Source organism: Tauraco erythrolophus, chromosome 2 (assembly GCF_009769465.1).
Source record: "Tauraco erythrolophus isolate bTauEry1 chromosome 2, bTauEry1.pri, whole genome shotgun sequence".
Taxonomy (NCBI): Eukaryota; Metazoa; Chordata; class Aves; order Musophagiformes; family Musophagidae; genus Tauraco; species Tauraco erythrolophus.
Genome location: NC_141466.1, coordinates 400,946 through 420,337, shown reverse-complemented (window position 1 = coordinate 420,337; position 19,392 = coordinate 400,946). Strand labels below are relative to the sequence as shown.

Here is a 19,392-nt window from a genome sequence, read left to right as displayed (position 1 = left end):
TTTAAACACTGGTATTGTCCAGTGATTTCAGATAGACGTTGCAAAACTGCAATAAAGTGAACATCAACTTATTTCTGAGAATACTAATATGAATTTTAGCTCGAAAAAAAATAAGAAATTATAGGAGGTCCAGTCTATCCACTAGGAAAGAATGTATTTAATATTTTCACTAATTCCCAAGTGCTCTAGAAACTGGCAACAAAACACAACGCAGCCAATCTTCAGCATCTAGGACAGGACACCCTCCCTCTCCCCATTACAGTTTCCATAACACGGCTGCATGGCTTAGATGGAAATGAGATATTACATTTGGGTAATAAGGTTAAGCCAGGTGTATGGAATGCTGCATTTTTCATTGTTTTGTCAATTCTCCAGACTGCTCAGTTAATTATGATAAGCTTGCAGTTCCCACATTCTTCTAGCCAATGTTACTATCAAGAGAAAAGTAAGCTTCCAAGAGAAGATAAATATTTCCAAAATCCCCGATGCAAATAATACTGAAGTCTGAGCCAACTCTCAGAAAGGTACAAAGCCTTGGTGGTCTTAATGCCTACAGACTTACTGAAAAACAGGGAGTGGCAGGCAAAGCATTCCAGCATTGCCTGGAGAAGAGAAATATCGGTGTGGTGAACTCTAGAAATGGTCCCTTGGAGACGAGTACTCATAACTTCAGTTAAACGGTTCAGCCTGGAGGTAGCACGCATGTGCTTATTTCTTTTGGTTCGATACAACTAAATATATTTCAAGTTTTCAACGGCGTATTTACTCTTTTGTAATGAAGTTTAAAAATAGGTATGTAAGCAATTCCTTCTGTATCCTTTTCCTTTCTGGAAGACTTCAAGAAATATCTTTCAAAAAGTAACAGTTGATCCAAAGGAATTTATCAAATAGCTTTCAAGAGACATTCTCATAATCTTTGTTAAAGGCGGCATCCAAGTTTCACCAGAGAGAGATGAAGGGTTCTGGGTTCACTAGTTCAGTTATTCGTAACTCATATGTCTTGCTTATGTGAGGATCAGACCTTTCAGATCTTTGGTTCATGTTATCCCCTGGGATCAGCATGGAAGTGGCATCCAGGACAAAGCCCATGCAATCTCTGCAGCCCTTTCAATTTCTGTTTAGGTTGCAAAGAGCATGTTAACCGTGGTCATGAAGGAGAAAAACAAGAGAGTTCTGGGAGGAGAAGACAAACTCCCATGGAAGATTCAACTACACAGCCAAACAAATGGCCCTGCACAGCCATTTGCACAGGAGAAATTGCCAGTAAAAGCGAGGAGGGTCTAGAAGATGAGGCATGTGGATAAAGGTTTAGGCAGGTTTAGTAGAGCTGTGATACAAGAGGACACTGGAATAGCTTCAGGGTTTCCATCATGGAGGCCCAGGTCTGGAAGCATCAGGAGGAGACTGGAGGAATGCAGGTCTTTAAGAAGGACTTCATACACAAGCAGGGTTTTTTCTTCTAAATCCTCTTTGACCAGAGAAAAATGATGATAAATTTGGTGATAAGTTAGCTGAAAAAAATTCAGAGCCCATAACACAAGAACAGTCCAGGCCAAGTGACACGTGTAGAGCTAATTTCCACGTAGGAAAGGACCTGAAAGGTCCTACTTTACCTCAAGTTGTTGATCTATTTCCTCTGCGTGTCACAGCAGCAAATAAACAAACAAATAAATAAATAATATTTTTGCACTCTATGTCCTACCAGTACAAGCCTTGACACCTGAAAAATGACTGCTACAGACTGAGCTTATTCCTGAGGAGTTTTTATAGCCACATTGGATTTCTAGACCAAAAGCTGTCTCCAGGTAGCTTCTACTCTACGGCAACGGATCTCAAAGAGGGTGGGTAGGCAAGCAACCCAGTTGCAGCCACGATGAGAAACACTCATTGAAACACAAACTTCTTGGGGCTCTCTAAGAATCTGGGCAAATGACTGAGGTACCATGGATCCTAACTGCAGATTCTTATTAATCTCCAATTAAGTTCTCCAGAATTATGGGAGTGTTCATGTTAGCTCCGATTCAGTAATTTTAACTGGAATTTAGGCAAGTTTTTACCGGCTGCACAGTGCCAGTTCAGTTGTTTCCCCACAGCTGGTACCCACAGGCAAGCAGTACCAGTCAAGCATTCACGTTCCAATGCTGGAGCAAATTCAAAGCAATTTGAGGGCAGTGTGTGTGGGTATTAACTGCACAGTGCTTCACAGCTTTCATGCTGCTTTAACCAACAGTTAAAAAGACAGCGAAATACTAAATTTATTGCCAATTCAAAGCCCCTTCCTCTTTTTGCCCAGGAAATTTTCAAGTTCTTCTGAAAGCCTCTGACCTAACTTCAGATACCAGCTAGCTCAAATGCTCACTGCTAAATTAACAGGACTCGAGTCTACTAATACAGGTGACTTCAGTTTCCAGAAAACAAAACCCAAACATGTTAGAGAAACACAAATAAACTGCACTGGATTTCAACAATTCAGAAATTTTTTAATCTCTGCAAGATATTTTGGCTTTAATCACTTGTGGTTGTCCTAGGCATTTTGTAACCTGTTTTGAGACTGATGGAAGGTACATTTTCAGCTTAGCTTCAAGGCTGAAACAACTGACTCACTGGCGTAGCTAGAAACTTCATTCAGGAATTCATTCAAGATGTTGTATCTGGAAAGACAATTAGCATACAGCTGTCACAACACTCGTCTTCCTAGATAAGGTTCTCAAACACAGAATTAATAGATGGCTGTCACTGACAAGACTAATTGTTACCAAACAAGACGTGCAACTACAGGCCAGACAAGAAAGCTCCCTTCATGGCCACCCTCACCCATATGTTTTGGCTTCAGGAAACAAACTATAAAACACCAGAAGGTGCTCTACATCCTTCCTGAAGGACAATGCAACCAGGCTGCTTCTTTTTGCACGTCTGATACTGCCCAGATAAAGAACATCATTCTTCTGCCCAGGGTCTGAAACACTTGAGCAGGACAAGTCTCCTTCCTTTGCTTTCATCCTTCACTGAGGAAAGCGACGCTTCTTCTTTAAACACTCCACATTTTCACGTTTAGAGAAAGCCAGTATGTTCCTACAAACGTTCTTGTGTGGTACAGCTTGCTTAAGAGATGCTGGACCACACGCTGAACCGTGGCTTAGCTCCAGTCAGCCACCTACTTCTGCACGTGTGACTTTCTGTAGGCTGCTTTATGCGCTCTTTCGGTTTGTTCTAAATATCTGCAGAAACACCCATTTTGAAGCTGGAGCAGAGGCCTTTAGATCCCTTGGGAGCTCTTTTGTCAGTTAATTGTTCATCGTGAAGCAAAGCGATTTGACTCATTTGCTAATTCAGTAATCAATAGGAGACGCAATTAGCAAGATAACAGGAAACAGCTGCCTGCACTTGGGCAGCAATGCCTGGCTGGCCCCTGCAGCCCAGGATGCCTTTTTACAGGATTATTTAACTTTCCAAACTTTCTCTGACCAGCTCTCTGCCACCCAGACAACGTTCAGGCTTTTCGGCTTTAAGCTTAACACTTCCCACCGTCTTCTCAAATCGTTCCCCAAATACATCCATTTCCGCAGCGCGTAACGAGTGCCGCCTTCCATACACAGTCTCTCCGATGGCCAGTTAGCCGCAGCTAGGGCATCACCCTTCTGTTCCAGTTCAACAACTGGAGACGTCTGGCTGTGGTACAGAGGAGGACAACATGGCAGAGTCCGTGTTGGGTGGCCACCGTGCTCTACAAGCACCAGCAAAGGCTGCAGCCCACAGCTACCACCAGGTCTTCCAGGCTGGGGCTGCTGGACATGCAAGGGTGCTGCCAGCAGCTCCTCTCCTGGTTTCTGCTGCTGCTGCAGGGTTGCCTACATGGGATGGCTTCGGTCATTCTCAGGGGACATTTGCATGCAGGAGAGTAGGAAAGCCAACGGAGCTGGCCCTGCCCGGGTACCAAGGTGGTGGTACACTTTCTCCTCCCTCTCAGATTTATAGGCACAAAAGCAAGGAAAACAGAAAGGAAAAAAGTGGAAAACAAAGAAGTTACTTAATGGTTTAGCAAGAATTTGTGGCTAGCTTAGATAGTTTTTATATTATTGATGCATTAGAAACCACAGAAGCACTGGAGAATGGTCACATTGGAATTAGGGCTTCCTCCCCCAAAAAGGTGCTGAGATCAACAGCCCAACTGAAGTGCACCTAGACCAATGCACACAGCATGGGTGACAAACAGGAGGAGCTGGAAGCTGCTGTGCAGCAGGAAAACTATGATATAGTTGCCATCATGGCAACACGGTGGGATGACTGGCACAACTGGAGTGCTGCAATGGATGGCTATAAACTCCTCAGAAGGAATAGGCAAGGGAGGAGAAGTGGCGGGGTAGCTCTGTACGTTAGGGAGTGTTTTGATTGTCTAGAGCTCAATGATGGTGGCTATAGGGTTGAGTGTTTATGGGTAAGAATCAGGGGGAAGGACAACAAGGCAGATATCATGGAGGGACTCTGGTGTAGACCACCCAAGCAAGATGAAGAGGCAGACAAAATGTTCTATAAGCGGCTGGGAGAAGTCTCACGATCGCTGGCCCTTGTTCTCGTGGGGGACTTCAACTCACCAAATGTCTACTGGAAATACAATATAGCAGAGAGGAAACAGTCTAGGAGGTTCCTGGAGTGTGTGGAAGATAACTTCCTGACAGCTGGTGAGTGAGTCCACTAGGGAAGGGGCCCCACTGGACCTGTTGTTTGTGAACAGAGAAGGGTTTGTAGGCAATGGAGGCCATCTTGGGCATAGCAATCACAAAATGATAGTTTTCAATTCTTAAAGAAGTAAAGAGAGGGGTCAGCAGAACTGCTACCTTGGACTTATGGAGGGCAGACTTTGGCCTGTTTAGGAGCCTGGTTGACAGAGTCCCTTGGGAGGCAGTTCTGAAGGGCGAAGGAGTCCAGGAAGGCTGGACATTCTTCGAGAAGGAAATCTGAAAGGCACGGGAGCAGGCTGTCCCCGTGTGCTGAAAGACAAGCTGGCAGGGAAGAAGACTGGACTGGCTGAACAGAGAGCTTGGGCTGGAACTCAGGAGCAAAAGGAGAGGTTGTGACCTTGGGAAGAAGGGGCAGGCTACTCAAGAGGACTACAATGATGTCATGAGGTTATGCAGGGAGAATATTAGAAGGGCCAAAGCCCAACTAGAACTTAATCTGGCTGCTGCCATAAAAGATAATAAAAAATGTTTCTATAAATACATCAGCACCAAAAGGAGGGCTAAGGAGAATCTCCATCCTGCATTGGATGCCAGGGGAAACACCATGACAAAGGATGAGGAAAAGGCTGAGGTACTTAACGCCTTCTTTGCCCCAGTTTTTAATAGCAAGACCAGTTGTTCTCTGGGTACCCAGCCCCCTGAGCTGGAAGACAGGGACCGGGAGCAGAACGAAGCCCCCATAATCCAAGAGGAAATGTTTAGCAACCTGCTACTCCACTTAGACACACACGTCTATGGGGCCAGACGGCATCCACCCAAGGGTACTGAGGGAGCTGGCAGAAGTGCTCACCAAGCCACTTGCCATCATTTCAGTGATCAAGGCCAGGTTGGATGAGGCTTTGGGCAACCTGGTGTAGTGGAGGGTGTCCCTGCCCATGGCAGGGGGGTTGGAACTAGATGATCTTTGAGGTCCCTTCCAACCCAAACCATTCTGTGATTCTATGATTTATCAGCAGTCCTGGCTAACTGGGCGGGTCTCAGTTGACTGGGGGTTAGCAAATATTACGTCCATCTCCAAGAAGGGCTGGAAGGAGGATCCAGGGAACTACAAGCCTGTCAGTCTGACTTCAGTGCCAGGGAAGGTTATGGAGCAGATCATCTTGAGTGCCATCACGTGGCACGTACAGGACAACCAGGTTATCAGGCCCAGTCAGCACGGGTTTATGAAAGGCAGGTCCTGCTTAACGAACCAGATCATTTACAACATCATGACTCGCTTAGTGGTGGGGGAAAGGCTGTGGATGTTGTCTGCCTAAACTTTAGTAAAGCCCTTGACACTGTTTCCCACGGCATTCTCCTGAAGAAATTGGCTGCACATGACTTGGACAGGCGTACACTTTGCTGGGTAAAAAACTGGCTGGATGGCTGGGCCCAAAGAGTTGTGGTGAAGGGAGTTCAATCCAGTTGGTGGCTGATCACAAGTGGTGATCCCCAGGGTCCAGTATTGGGGCCAGGTCTGTTTAATATTTTTATCAATGATGTGGATGAGGGGATCAAGTGCACCCTCAGTAAGTTTGCAGACAACACCAAGTTGGGCGGGAGAGTTGATCTGCTTGAGAGAAGGAAGGGTCTACAGAAGGATCTGGACAGGCTGCATTGATGGGCCAGGGACAACTGTATGAGGTTGAACAAGGCTAAGGGGCACTGCCCTGACCCAGTGTTGGGTCACAACACCACCATGCAATGCTACAAGCTTGGCTGGAAAGCTGCCTAGCCAAAAAGGACCTGGGGATGTTGGTCGATAGCCAGCTGAAGATGAGCCAGCAGTGTGTCCAGGTGGCCAGGAATGCCAACAGCATCCTGGCTTGTATCAGAAATAGTGTGGCGAGTAGGATTCGGGGAGTGATTGTACACATGCTGTACTTGGCACTGGTGAGGGCACACATCGAATGCCGTGTTCAGTTTTGGGTCTCTCACTACGAGAAAGACATTGACGTGCTGGAGCGTGTCCAGAGAAGGGCAACAAAGCTGGTGAAGGGTCTGGAGCACAAGTCCTATAAGGAGCAGCTGAGGGAACTGGGGTTGTTTAGCCTTGGGTAAAGGAGGCTGAGGGGAGACCTTATCGCTCTCTACAACTACTCAAAAGGAGGTTGTAGTGAGGTGGGTGTCGGTCTCTTTTCCCAAGTAACAAGTGACAGGACAAGAGGAAATGGCTTCAAGTTGCATCAGGGGAGGTTTAGATTGGATATCAGGAAAAATGTCTTCACCAAAAGGGTTGTCAAGCATTAGAACAGGCTGCCCAGGGAGGTGGTCGAGTCTCCATCCCTGGAGGTATTTAAAAGACATGTTGATGTGGCGCTTAGGGACATGGTTTAATGGTGGACTTGTCAGCGTTCAGTTAACGGTTGGACTCGATGATCTTCAAGATCTCTTCCAACCTAATTCTATGAGTCTATAATTACTCAACCTACCTTACATCTGTGAAACAGAACATCTGCTGTTTGATGTGCTTTAAAATATGCCTAAGGCACTGGTCTATATGTGGATGTCTCTAATATTATCATCATTAATACATCTCCTTGCTGTTCATACTGTCCCTCTACAGAATTCAGTAGGACAGGCAATGTCATGATTTATGCCTGCCTATTGTCACTGAGCCAGAAGATGTAGCTCCACAGGGTTTGGTGGAGTTTATACCAGGAAAAAACAATTTGGTCCACTGACTTCACAGGATTAAATCATAGCAGCATTTAGCAAAGCAGAACAGAACACTCTTTCAGTCGAAAAGCACAACGAAGAGCATTTAAGGCTGTCCCACTTTATAGCACAAACAATATTTTAATCTGAAGCGTGCGCATCTAGCAGGAAGCCAACGGGATAGTTTGTCAAGTGCCAGCAAGAGCTCATTAAACCACCACTCTTGGGAAACACGCCGTGTTGCAAAACGTGCAGTAGGCAATGAGTGCTCCTACGGCTCCAGCCGATGAAGAGCAAACGCTTGCTCTGAATTAACCTCTACACTGCTGCCGTCCCAGCTACTGCCACAGCTCAGACCTAGTCTCTTCCCAGCGGGTCACAAGAGCACAGGACAAAGACACTCGCGTTAACGGCACAAAAACAGCTGGAGCGGGAGCCAACACACCACGGTTGTCCACGACTACTGCAAACACACACCTCACCTCTGAGCTTGCTTTGACGAACGGCCACTGCATGTTCTCTCACATCTACGTGGCTTCCTGCTGAAGCAAATTGGGTAATGAGTTAAAAAAATATAAAAGAAAATGCGGCAGAGTCATCGATCTTCAGGCAGATAAGCAGTCGTGCTGCACAGACAACTAGATGTCTACATTAAAAAGCAGCACTGCTTTTCTAGGGTGTTGCCTCACGTCCCGTAAAACCACCGGATATCTGGTGTGAGATCCAGCAGGCACGCGGGAGCGATACGTGCCGACCTGTACGACTAACACATCTAGCAGGACTGTGGGTGCCTGCAGCACTTGAGAAGCCAAGAAACGACATTCACCTCCTGCGAGCTCAGAAGAGTTTCCTGCGAAAGAATAAAAATAAATTTCTTTGGTTCCCCACGCGCACGGCTCAACGAGGGCCCTGCCCTACGGCACGGCGAAGCGAATTTGCACGGAAAACCAGCAGCTAGGCAAACAAGCGGGAGCTGATCTGGGAAGAACTAAAAGTAGAAACTGTTTCAGAAATGTTTTTCAGGCAAGTTTTAGTTTTACTTTTGTTTACGAAACGCTTCGAACGTTACAGTAAAAGACGCTTACGAAACGCTTTAGCTCTACGGGCAAACGGCAGCGCGCGGAGCGGTCGGAGCCAGCGCTCCGGGCACGGCCTCCAGCTGCTGGAGGCGACGGACCACCTCGGCTGCACATCCTCCTGACCTCAGTCCTCTTCTTGAGAGGGACACACAGACCTGTGCGATGCTCAGGCGGGCTTGGGGCTGGGAGAGGACGCAGGGAGTGCGGGCTGGAGAGGTGCGTGTCGCAGCCGGCTGGCTGCAGAGCCAACCTCTGTCTCCACTTTCCTCCCTCAACTCGGTGGCATCCGAAGCTGAATGGAGCCAAGTTTTCCGGAGAAGCTGTGAGTTGCAGCTACGCTTTACAGAGGCATCTAAGCCATCTAGCAAAGGGTATCCGAAACAGAAGGTACCTTGGAATTGAATCCAACTATCAGAAATGCAGCACGTGTACAATCACTCCCCGAATCCTACTGGCCACACTATTTCTGATACAAGCCAGGATGCTGTTGGCCTTCCTGGCCACCTGGGCACACTGCTGGCTCGTCTTCAGCTGGCTATCGACCGACACCCCCAGGTCCTTTTTAAAAAGAATTTAGTCACATCAAAATTAAACTTGTGGCTGACCGATGTGCTTGGCTCCTGTGTGTGCTTACTAAGACCAAGACCAGAAGTGGCTCGTGTCTTGGGAAACAGAAGAGCCACTTCCCACGCGAGGGTTCAAGCCACTGATCCTCCTCCTGAAACGGCTACACTTTGCAAAAATACCTCGATGTTGGGAAGATCAGGAGCTGAAATGTCATTGCTCCTCTCCAACAAGCATCCCAGCTACTTGTCAAACAGCACGGCGCCTGACTCTGACTCCAGCCATCCTTTGTACAATGTGAAATACCTTCATCAGGAGCGACTCAAGCCGTGATGTCCCAGGCTAGGCTGCTGCCCCAGGATCAGCAGGAGAGGTGGGAAAGCAGAGGGCAAAGCCCACACATCACAATGGCTAGAGAGGCGCTCTGCAGGAAGGCCAGCTGAAAGAGACCTTGCTGTCTCTGAGAGCAACTCTCCTTGCAACCATCTCTGCCCCGGCCGGCACCTGCCCGCTCCTCCTCCCCTGCTTACCTGGCTCCGGCCCTTGTCAGACCTCCGCACCCACCGGGGCAGCTCACTGGGTGTGCGGGGTGGGGTGGGGGGATGTGTGTTTTCTCCTTAATTAGCTTCATCGAGGGCTCCAGCGAGCGCTGCTGCCAGCACAGGGGCTGGACGAGTGCTATGGGGCTGGAAGGGAGGGCTAAGGCGGTGCAGAGGAGGAGGAAGAGGAGGAGGAGCAAGCCTCCCCCTTGTCAGCAGCACTCAAGCCTTCTTTACTGCTCCTGGGACCGCACCTCTAGAAAGATGGGCCAGACAGGAACCCCGACCCTGCACAGAAGGCAAGTGCCCCACCTCAAAGATGAGGAGTGCAACAGGGAGCAAAGGAACAGTTTGTCCATCTTTTTTCAGTTTTTTTTTTTGTTTGTTTGTTTTTTTTTTGTTTTGTTTTGGTTTTTTTTAATGGTTTCTTTCCCATTTAGCTCTCTAACCCTCTCAGATGAAAGTGTTTCTTCATGGAAACTTGTTAAAGCATATCCAAACTGCCATCCCCCACTTCTTCCTTTTTTTTAGTTTTCTTTGTCCTCCTTTTAATCACAGAGATCTATTTACAAATTAGGATTGATTTCAACAGTGTCAGCTAACCAGAAATGACAGGTTTTTTGGCAAAAACCCACTTGCTGGGGGAAAAAAAATTGCCCAACTCTGACAGCAACTCACATACTGCAATGGGTTTTCACACCTCCTAATGCTTCTACCTCCTGCCTCAGCACTCTATACATATACCATTAACCCACATGGGGTTGCCCTAAATAAACACTTTTCAATTCTCCTGCCTTCTCTGTTGTTCATTCCTCAAATATCCATGCCATCTTAAAATGATGCATTTTTTTCCTCCACAGTTCTAAGAATTCCAGTCCAATTCTCTCATTTTTTAATTCTACACAAATATTTGTTTAATTTTCGTAGCACTGGAGCTTGGAGCAAATTTAGTTGCTCTGTTAGTTGGTTTTCCACATTTACGAGTGTATTTTTTAAAAGTATTTCATCTCATTTCTTTTCCAGGATAAGCTGATTACTAGCCAAGCAGTTAAGCAGCAAGCACATAGCGTTGCCACGTGGGAGATCAAATGATATGACCACAGCAGGTCCAAAATACAGCTACAAGGGTATAGCAACCTCTTGGAGAAAATGAATCACTCTCATAGAAAATTCCCTGGGAATGATTTTTAGGAGTGGCAGAGTTAGTGGCTTTGGAGAAAGTCAATCACTTCCCTTCTGTACAGCCAAGGCTGCCAAAGTTCGCCACGAGGCACAACTTGGTACCCTCAAGGCAGCAGAGTACGTAGGAAAAGCCATCCGTCAGAGCTACGCGGAGCAGTTACAAAACCGTAAACAAACATGGACAAACTATCACCACCCACGTTACACAAAGCCAGTGATTTAAAGAAAATTCTGCTTTGCTTTCGCCTGGTGGTTGTCACCAAGCACCAGGCAGGGTATTACCGCGTGATTCAGTGCTGAAAATCTCCATTTTCCAAGCACTTTGTTAATTTTAGCTCGTTAATCCTCACAGTACTCTAAAAAGACAAATGGAGTAAGTTAATTTTTAAAACCAGTGAGGCGACAGCAGAAACATTAAGGTTTTTAACTCCAGGTATGCACCTTGAACCAAACTGCGCTTGATCTCTGAAGGAGTCTCCCTCCACCGGCACTAACTGGCTTGCGAAGGCACTGCCTTGGAAAAACAGGCTCAACACGGACAAGCAAATGTCAGGAATTATTTTTGAAGACTGTGGTCTTAAGAACGACTCATTCAACTCTACCAAGGCAGACAGAACAGTACCAAACACTGGATGTGAATTTAAGAGTCTCGGCCTCCAAATCCCTGCTCGGATCATTAAATACCCTCTCTTCTTATCTGAAATCTTACCCAATTCCTGAGTGAGTAACGGGACGCAGAACAGTTAAACCCTTTATGATCATCTATTAATTCAAAGTAATGCCATTTTCCCCTGTTTCCATTTGAATCCCATCAGGTGATCGGACACTAAGCACCGAATCCAGTAAACATGCCAGTCCTTCCCACATAGCTTAATTTAGAACTACTTGTTCCCTTTCGGAGTAAAATAAATCTCCCTTAGCTGCTTTTAAGCAGAAAAGCAAACATACTATGTCCCTTTATCCACTAGTGCTTTAGGCATAATACATACTCCAGTAATTTCCTATTATAATGGGATATTTGCACAGGTTCCAAATTTATCCTGGAGGAATGAGGAATCTAGTGAATGGACACATACATTTATCATCTGGAATACTCCAGGTAATGCTGGCCTATGGTATCAAGCCAACAAGCTGAATGATAGCTCTGGTATAATTATGTAATTAATTAGCTCTATCATAATTTTTGGTTTATGACACTAACTTTTATGTGCCAGTAGTCAATTTAATGGCATTTTAAATTAAGCTAAGGCCCCTGAGAGAGATGCTACTTACTGTATCACAAATCTTGCATTCAGATTTCTTTTAATTTCAAAAGATGACCTAATAAAATTGCTTTATAATTAAATCCATTCTAACAACTTCCCCTATGTGATTCTTTTTCTTCTCCCATTTTTAATTACGAAAAAAATCCCAATCAGAAAACACTCGCCACTATAATTTTATACAAAAATCAGCGATCCCTTTTTGCGCCTCCGGCTGCTCTGCTCGCACAGCAGTGCGCCCTGGCTGGCTTTCCTGCGGAATTTTACCAGCATCCCCCAGAGGTGCAGCGAGGAAACTGCACCTTTCACCCTCGAGTTAAATTTGCTTCTATCTGGTTTGAAGAATAGTCGAGGTGTGGGAAGGAAGGGGAGCAAATCCCCACATACTTTCTATTTCAGACACACGTATTCTGGTACCTCCAGCCGTATTTCTCACACGAAGTAAGACGGGCGAAGGGAAGGGAAGGGAAGGGTGACCACGGCTCTTCTCCACCCCGCGTGGCAGTGCCACCCTACACGCCACCTCCTATTTCCAGCTAAAAGGCAACCCAGCAGCGAGCACTGTCACCTTCCCTGGGGCTGGGGGGCCATGGTGCCACCCAGGAGCAGTCCTTACCACGCAGATTTTTGGCGCTGTAGCCAAACAATCCTTGTGAAAGTTGTTTTCATGTGCTTTCTTCTACGCAGTGAGCAGCCGGATCCAGCAGGAACGCAATAATACCAGTGGGTGGGTAGAGCTAAACGGCTCCTTTCTGGGGGGATGATTAGTGCATTTAGCTGCATACCCTTACTGCATGCAGTACTTTATCATATGTAAAGCATGGTAAATACAGAACAATACTTCTGCCTCTGAAAGCCTTCACATCATTTTGACCACCGATGCCTGCGAAATGGATGTACTGGAGGTTCCCAAGATGACACAGAACAGTTAAGAAAGCACTTGATAATACTAGATGGTGCAGCCAAGCAGATTAAAAGAATATCACTTCCCTGCAGAAATGATCCTCTTCTGTTCCATTTCTACATTTTAGAAAACATTAAAATAACAGACAGATATGGAGCATAAACAGAACTTAACCAATCTGTACTTGGGTTTCTCACTGAGGCAAGCACAGAATTCTAAAAATAATTGAGTTTTAAAAAGCACCGATATTAGAAGTGAGGTGAAAGTCATGAAATTATTGTCATCTTCCTACCATTTGCTGTGTTCTTTCTGAAGTTATCTAGAAACTCTTCCAGGAGCTGTGACTGGTTTGGAGGGGGCAACAAACTCTTGGGGTCCCTGGAAATGTCGCCATCTGACCAGGATGCACATAAGGGTTGCTGGGTCCCGTAATGGTTCGTTCTCAGAGTGAGCATTACGCTTCTCTCTGAAAACAATAACTCCATCTGCCCGAGGTCAAGATCAGACACAGCCTCTCCATTTATGCTCAGGATTTCATTGCCTACTCGGAGCCCTGGGAGCATGTGAAAGGAAAGAAAAAGGAGAAGAAGAAAAAGAAAAAAAAAAAAGAGGGAATATAAAACGTAAAGAGTCACAAACCAAACCTTATGCTGATTCATCTTTTATTTTTCTGGTTTCAGTTCAAATAGTCTAATCCTACCACAGGCCCATTAGGACAGATGGGAGCTTTCTTTGTGCTGTGACTATGCAGGCAGACCTCATGCTTACTCTGACGGGTGTTACACATGGTACAGCAATCGAGCTGCTCCTTTCTAAAGCTGCTACAGAATCTGGCGGGCGGGAGGGCAGCACAACTGTCAAGACGACTAGAACAGAGGCCCCTTTCATGACCCAAATGCCACCAGCGTACAGCATCGTAACACGTACATCGTTATCTGGGAAGAACAAGACACCAGGCACAGCTCGAATCATTCCTGCAAAGGAGGAACAGCAGCGGGTGGAACCTGCACCAGCTCTTGCACAACTCTAAACAGTGGCAACTGCTGCCTTTCAAGGTCAGCCACAACCGAGTGGTCACTACCCTCAGGTAGCAAAGGAAACTCTCTGTCTCTGTTTTTCTGGGTTTGTCTCTGTTTTTCAGAGAGCAGGACCGACACGATCCTGCTGTGCCCAGGAGGAGAAGCACGGCTGCTGCGCAGCGCAGCAGACCAGGCGCTCTCGGAAACGGACCCACAAAACCATTTTGGGGAGGGAGGCGACTTTTCATTGCCAGCAAAAGTGGAAGCGATGGGTCTTGGAGACCGACCAAGCCCATGAGGTTCCCCAGTGTGAGATGAACTCTTTCTCCAGCCTGTTCTTCTGTACAAAAGCACTTGGTTGGACGGCTGAACGCAGACTTTGTCTCCAAGGGCAAACAAGAACTCTCCCCACTATATTGAAGGGATAATTCAGTTACTCTGTGTACATTCTCTTTCCTAATACCACATACTTTCCATGGTCTTCAGGAAAGAAAACTATGAAGAAGAAAAGCCAAGAACCATTGCAGACAGCAATACTAAAGCTCCTTCATGTTTTGGGACTTTAAAAAGATAATGAAGCACAGTATTAAATATAAAGCCGATACAATACCTTCCTTGAATGCCAGTCCATCAGGGAGAACATCACTTACAAATATACGGGTGAGATGCTGACTTTCATCAACCTGTGCTGTGACAGCAAAACCTGAAGTAAAAGAGGTTTAAATCACACAAACTTTCTCAGAAATATTTCCCTTTTATTTTGTGTATTTAGAAGACTCTACACAACCAGAGGGAGGATACGTCTGGCGAGAACACACCCACGGAGCACAGAGAAATTATCACATTGTTTCTTAGTCATTGTGAGACCTGTTAAAGCTAACAGGACTTTTCAAACTCCAGGATATGTCATGCTGTGCTGTAAAAAAACCAAACTACATCTCAAAAAAGTATTTTCTACCTCAGCCCCGTATGACATTTCAATAGCACAGCTCATTGTTCAGTCTTCTGCAGCGCGTCCATCAGACAGAGGTGTCTTAAACAGATCCAAAAACTAGAAACCCAAACTATAAAGCAGCAAATTCATTTAGACCATTGAGTGAGACAGCCCAGAAAGAAATAATTTATACTTCCAGACTTGCAGCTAAAGAACAGCACAGAGCTGCCTTACACAGGTATCTTTGCAAGGTACAGAATTATTCCCAGGCATAAGCCTCCCACGGACAAAAAGCCTGTTGGAATTTGATCCAAAGGACACTCTGTTGATACTGTACCACCAGAAGACCCCATTACCAAAGGAAAAAAAAAAAAAGAAAAAGGGCAGACCTTGACCATGGTCTGACTGAGACCGATTGTATTAATCCTGGCAAAAGACGTTTGTCTTCTGACAATTCCACACTGCAGTTGCTTGGCCAGCGCAGCAGAATTAGAAAGCAGACCCTTCCCAAACGGAGACGTAAGAAATGCACTTGCCAGTGTGAAACAACCAGTTTGGGTCTTTGTTATGCCTCGAGTCCTTTGCAGACTCAGATTTTGAGCTATCAAGGATGGCTCTACCTGCTCTCGGAGACAGAAAACTCCTGAAGAGAGAAAGTAAGCAATGAGAAGAATAAAAAGAAAAATTCCTGAGAGCTGTTTTGGTCAAACTTACCAAAATCATTTATGTTTTCAGTCTTTGTAAGATGAACGTGATGAACATTTAATGGACAAATTTCTATTTCATCATACACCTGTTGAAAAAAAAATAATAACAGATGCCATCAAATTATGGAATTGCAAGCATCAAAACCTAAAGGTCCAGCATGGGAAATAAGCATCACATTCTTTGCATCAACGAAGAGTCAAAACTTGCTGCCTTTACCCAGAGAACTGTGTTACTGCGCAAGCATCACTGGTATCAGTGGGACTAAACACGGAGCAAGGTCAGGATAGAAAACTCAGCCTGGAGCAGAGACTGACACTTCTGTACCAGAAGCCTCAGTCAAATCTCCAAATGGTTCTCGAAGAGAGTGTCTGTAGTGCCCAGCTACCCGAACGTCTGCACAGGCACGGGCTGGGTGAACGAGGATGGCAGCATGCAACCCAGGAACAGCTTTAAAACCTTATTTTAGATCTAAATCACACATATTTGTGGGTGATAACTCAACTGCTCTACAGCCATCACAGAGCTTTATCTAAAAGGAGCCACACTTTCCTGGTCTACGATGTATTCGTATGGTTCAGGAGCACAATACTCCGTGTTTTCATCAACAAGTCTTCTGAGCTGTACGCCATAGTGTCTCGGCTCCAGCTGTTTCATCTAAGGAATAAAGAGAACGGGGTTGGAATTTGTTATTTATTTCCAAAATCGCAGAAGACAAAGAAGCGACACACAGGCACAAAAAGCTCTTCAGGAACCATGCAAAAGCAATCCTCAACAAGCCATTTTCTAACTATTTTTGTGGTATAAACAAAGCTAGCTGCATTGCTTAGAAGATAAGGTTCAAGTGCAATTTCCATTTTCCCTTACAATCCTCCCAAATCCTTTCATAAACGTTGTGTCTTGGCTACTGGACTGACTGGGTGCTGCTGTATGTTTTCAAAGACATCACAACTGTTTGCTGTTCTTCTGAACTTACGCTCACAACCGTCTTTTTCTGTGCCTACTTTCAACGACTCAGTTCTGATCAGCAGCTTTTTCCTCTCATGTAGAAAATGTATATGCATGTTAGGAGACAGGATGGGATGTAGGTTCCCTAAGGGTTTGCTTTAACAGGATTTTATTTTGATTGCTGGGATTCATCTACGATCAGAGAGTTTCACCTGTTTTTTTTCACCACGTGAGGTCAAAGCAAAAACACTGTCTCAACAGGAAGCCAAAGGGAAATAGGAATATTCCCAAAGGATATTAGCCTGAAAGTGTCAAGCCCCTGACGGGAGTCTCTCTGAAAATCAGGATGCTGGTGAGACCACTGCACGAAACATTTCATTTTAGCATATTAATAGAGCTACATGTCTAAAACAGGAGGAAGCAGCCTTTCAAAAGCAGGAGGGATGACTGCATCCCTTAGGGTTACTGAACCTCTTTAATGTAGCTCTGCAGCTTACAAAATCTAAATCTGCTGAGTAACTAGTAATTACCTTCACGTTTTATTATATGTAACAGTTTACGAGTTGCATGGGTTCTGTACCCTGAACAATTGTATCCAAATGCACATTTTTTTCTGTATGTGCTGTCCAAAAGCCTCAGATGGAAAACAGAAATGAGAAAAGTATAAGCCCCATAAAGCACGAACGAAGGAAAAAACCCAACAACCCCTTTGAACTTTATCCTTACCCATATAACATTCAAACATGTTCTGTTAAGAAGAAAGATTCCTTACACTCACCAGAGCAGAATGAAAATGTAAGAAGGAAAAGAACCAGGACAGATGAGTAGAAAGTATTCAGCATTAGAGAATGCTTATGAAAAGCTTTACACACAGAATAGGAAGAAAAAATAAAACAGAAAAATGTTTAAGGAAAAAAATCAAATAAAACTAAATTTTCACATGATATAGACATTGAAAAAGTAAAATTCAGCTTTACAATTACAAATATTTTGGAATGATGGAGTAAGAGAGGTAAGGAATTTCCTTTTCAACTTCACTTTACGTTTATAAACTTTTATTTCCTCTTTCAGGGGTCTTGCAGGACACTAACCACCGCCACATGCTTCAGCTCCGCCGTGCCATCTGGTGGGCACACACTGTCTCAGACAATCCCTTCAGACTAGTAAAGTGCATTTTAAAAAACTAAAGCCAGGCAATAAACTGTTTCTCCAGAATTCAGTTTCCACCAGCAAAAGTAACACGGATATAATTTCCTCTCAGTGACGCCATGGAGACACGTTGTGACTTGATTACAGCAGTGTGCTTATTTTGACTTAAAAAACTATAGTTAACCCTAGATTTTTAAAAACTTGAATAATTTTGGTTTGTTTGTTTGTTTACAGCATTACCAGTGGAAAGAGATGTTAAATTGGGTTCTTTCCTCCATAAGAAATCTCAAAATTCATTAACGTCAAGCCAGTTGAACGAGCTCACCTGGAAGTTCATGCTAACCTACGCCCAACGCTACAGCTGGATTTTGTATGGAGCACGACTCCTTTTTTTCCTTTTTTTTTTCCCCCCTTTACTTGTGAAGTAAATAAACAGAGGTTGGGAGTAAAAAGTTCGTTTTTCCAAAAATCTTGTTTGCATAATTTAAGCGACTTGAATCATGAAGTTAGAGCTAAATTCAGGCACTGGCGCACGTGGAGCCAAAGGCACTAGGTCCGCTGCAATGTTCTAGAGGTGCTGCTCTTTTCTCTGGAGGTGCAACTGGTATTTTTACTGTAACTTCAACCTGTCTCGGTTTTCTGTCCCAAGATCTATAGCAATCCCTCTCAAATTGCTGGTACTGACTTTCAGAAGGGAATGTACTCCGAGATTCACAGGCACGGCTGGTATCTAATGAAAAAGACCCTTTAGGAAGCAAGCACACACGAGAGCCCTCGTCACAGCAGTGGTAAATGTCCTGGTCTCCTGGCATAACTCAACCAAGTCACCCCGTTACTCCCCCGTGGTTAACTTGCACAGCACCACTGGGTTCGTTTCAACAACAAAGAGCGGACGTGTGCTGGGATTCCTCAGGGGCTGACTGCCTGGCAAACTGTCACCGCTCTCCCAGTGCTCACCGTGCGCTGTCTCGAGCAACGCTCCTCCAAAACCTTCCCGCAAGCCCGCTACCTTGGCCACAACACATAAATAACACGGCTACAGGAAACGGCCACGTGCCTCAGCAGAGCGGCAGGGAGATGCCAGTAACATGCTCCCACTATTCGGGCATCCTCTGACACATCACGCTCCTTCTCAAGCCCCAGGTGAAGGCGCGGTGGCCCAGGAGGAAGGAGGAGTACCTTGCACGCCAGCGACAAAACATCTTCCACCCTGTGCTCTGGCTTGAGGGTCAGCGCCACTCCTTGGCCGTCACAGAAGTGAACGTACGTCGGTGTCTCCCAAGCACTCTCCTTCTGGATGCTCTCTGGCACTGAGCAGTAGACATTCGAAAAGTCATCGACGTGCTGCTGGAAACAAAAGGAGAAACACGCAACATACGTGGCTGTTGCAAAACCCCCGTGAGTACAGTCGCACTGGCGGTTTGCAGAGGGTACGTGTTCAGACACGGTGCGGTGGACTTCCCCACGGCAAGACAGGGACCAAGCTCTGCTACCTGTTCGCATTTGTATCGAGGACTTGATTTTCTGGAGAACGGACTGCACTTCCTCTGCACTCCCATTACGCTTTTACACCTTTATCTCATATTGCTGTGATAGGACAAGGGGTAATGGGTTTAAAATAGAGGGAGGTAGATTCAGGTTGGATATTAGGGAAAAATTTTTTACCATGAGAGTTGTAGAACACTGGAACAGGTTGCCCAGAGAGGTGGTGGATGCTCCATCCCTGGAGAC

General features: G+C 45.5%; 1 protein-coding gene across 1 annotated transcript in view; it reads right to left on the bottom strand.

Annotated features, from left to right (window-relative positions):
• Positions 1 to 19,392, bottom strand: part of TIAM2 (TIAM Rac1 associated GEF 2) — a 96,820-nt gene that overhangs the window by 40,779 nt on the left and 36,649 nt on the right. Inside the window, exons 9-14 of the mRNA XM_086631989.1 lie at positions 18,841 to 19,008; positions 16,111 to 16,221; positions 15,574 to 15,652; positions 14,536 to 14,628; positions 13,199 to 13,459; positions 7,859 to 7,918 (exon numbers count right to left, since the gene is read on the bottom strand). Of these exons, the coding sequence (XP_086488115.1) occupies positions 7,859 to 7,918; positions 13,199 to 13,459; positions 14,536 to 14,628; positions 15,574 to 15,652; positions 16,111 to 16,221; positions 18,841 to 19,008 (772 nt within the window). The remainder of the gene's footprint in view (positions 1 to 7,858; positions 7,919 to 13,198; positions 13,460 to 14,535; positions 14,629 to 15,573; positions 15,653 to 16,110; positions 16,222 to 18,840; positions 19,009 to 19,392) is intronic.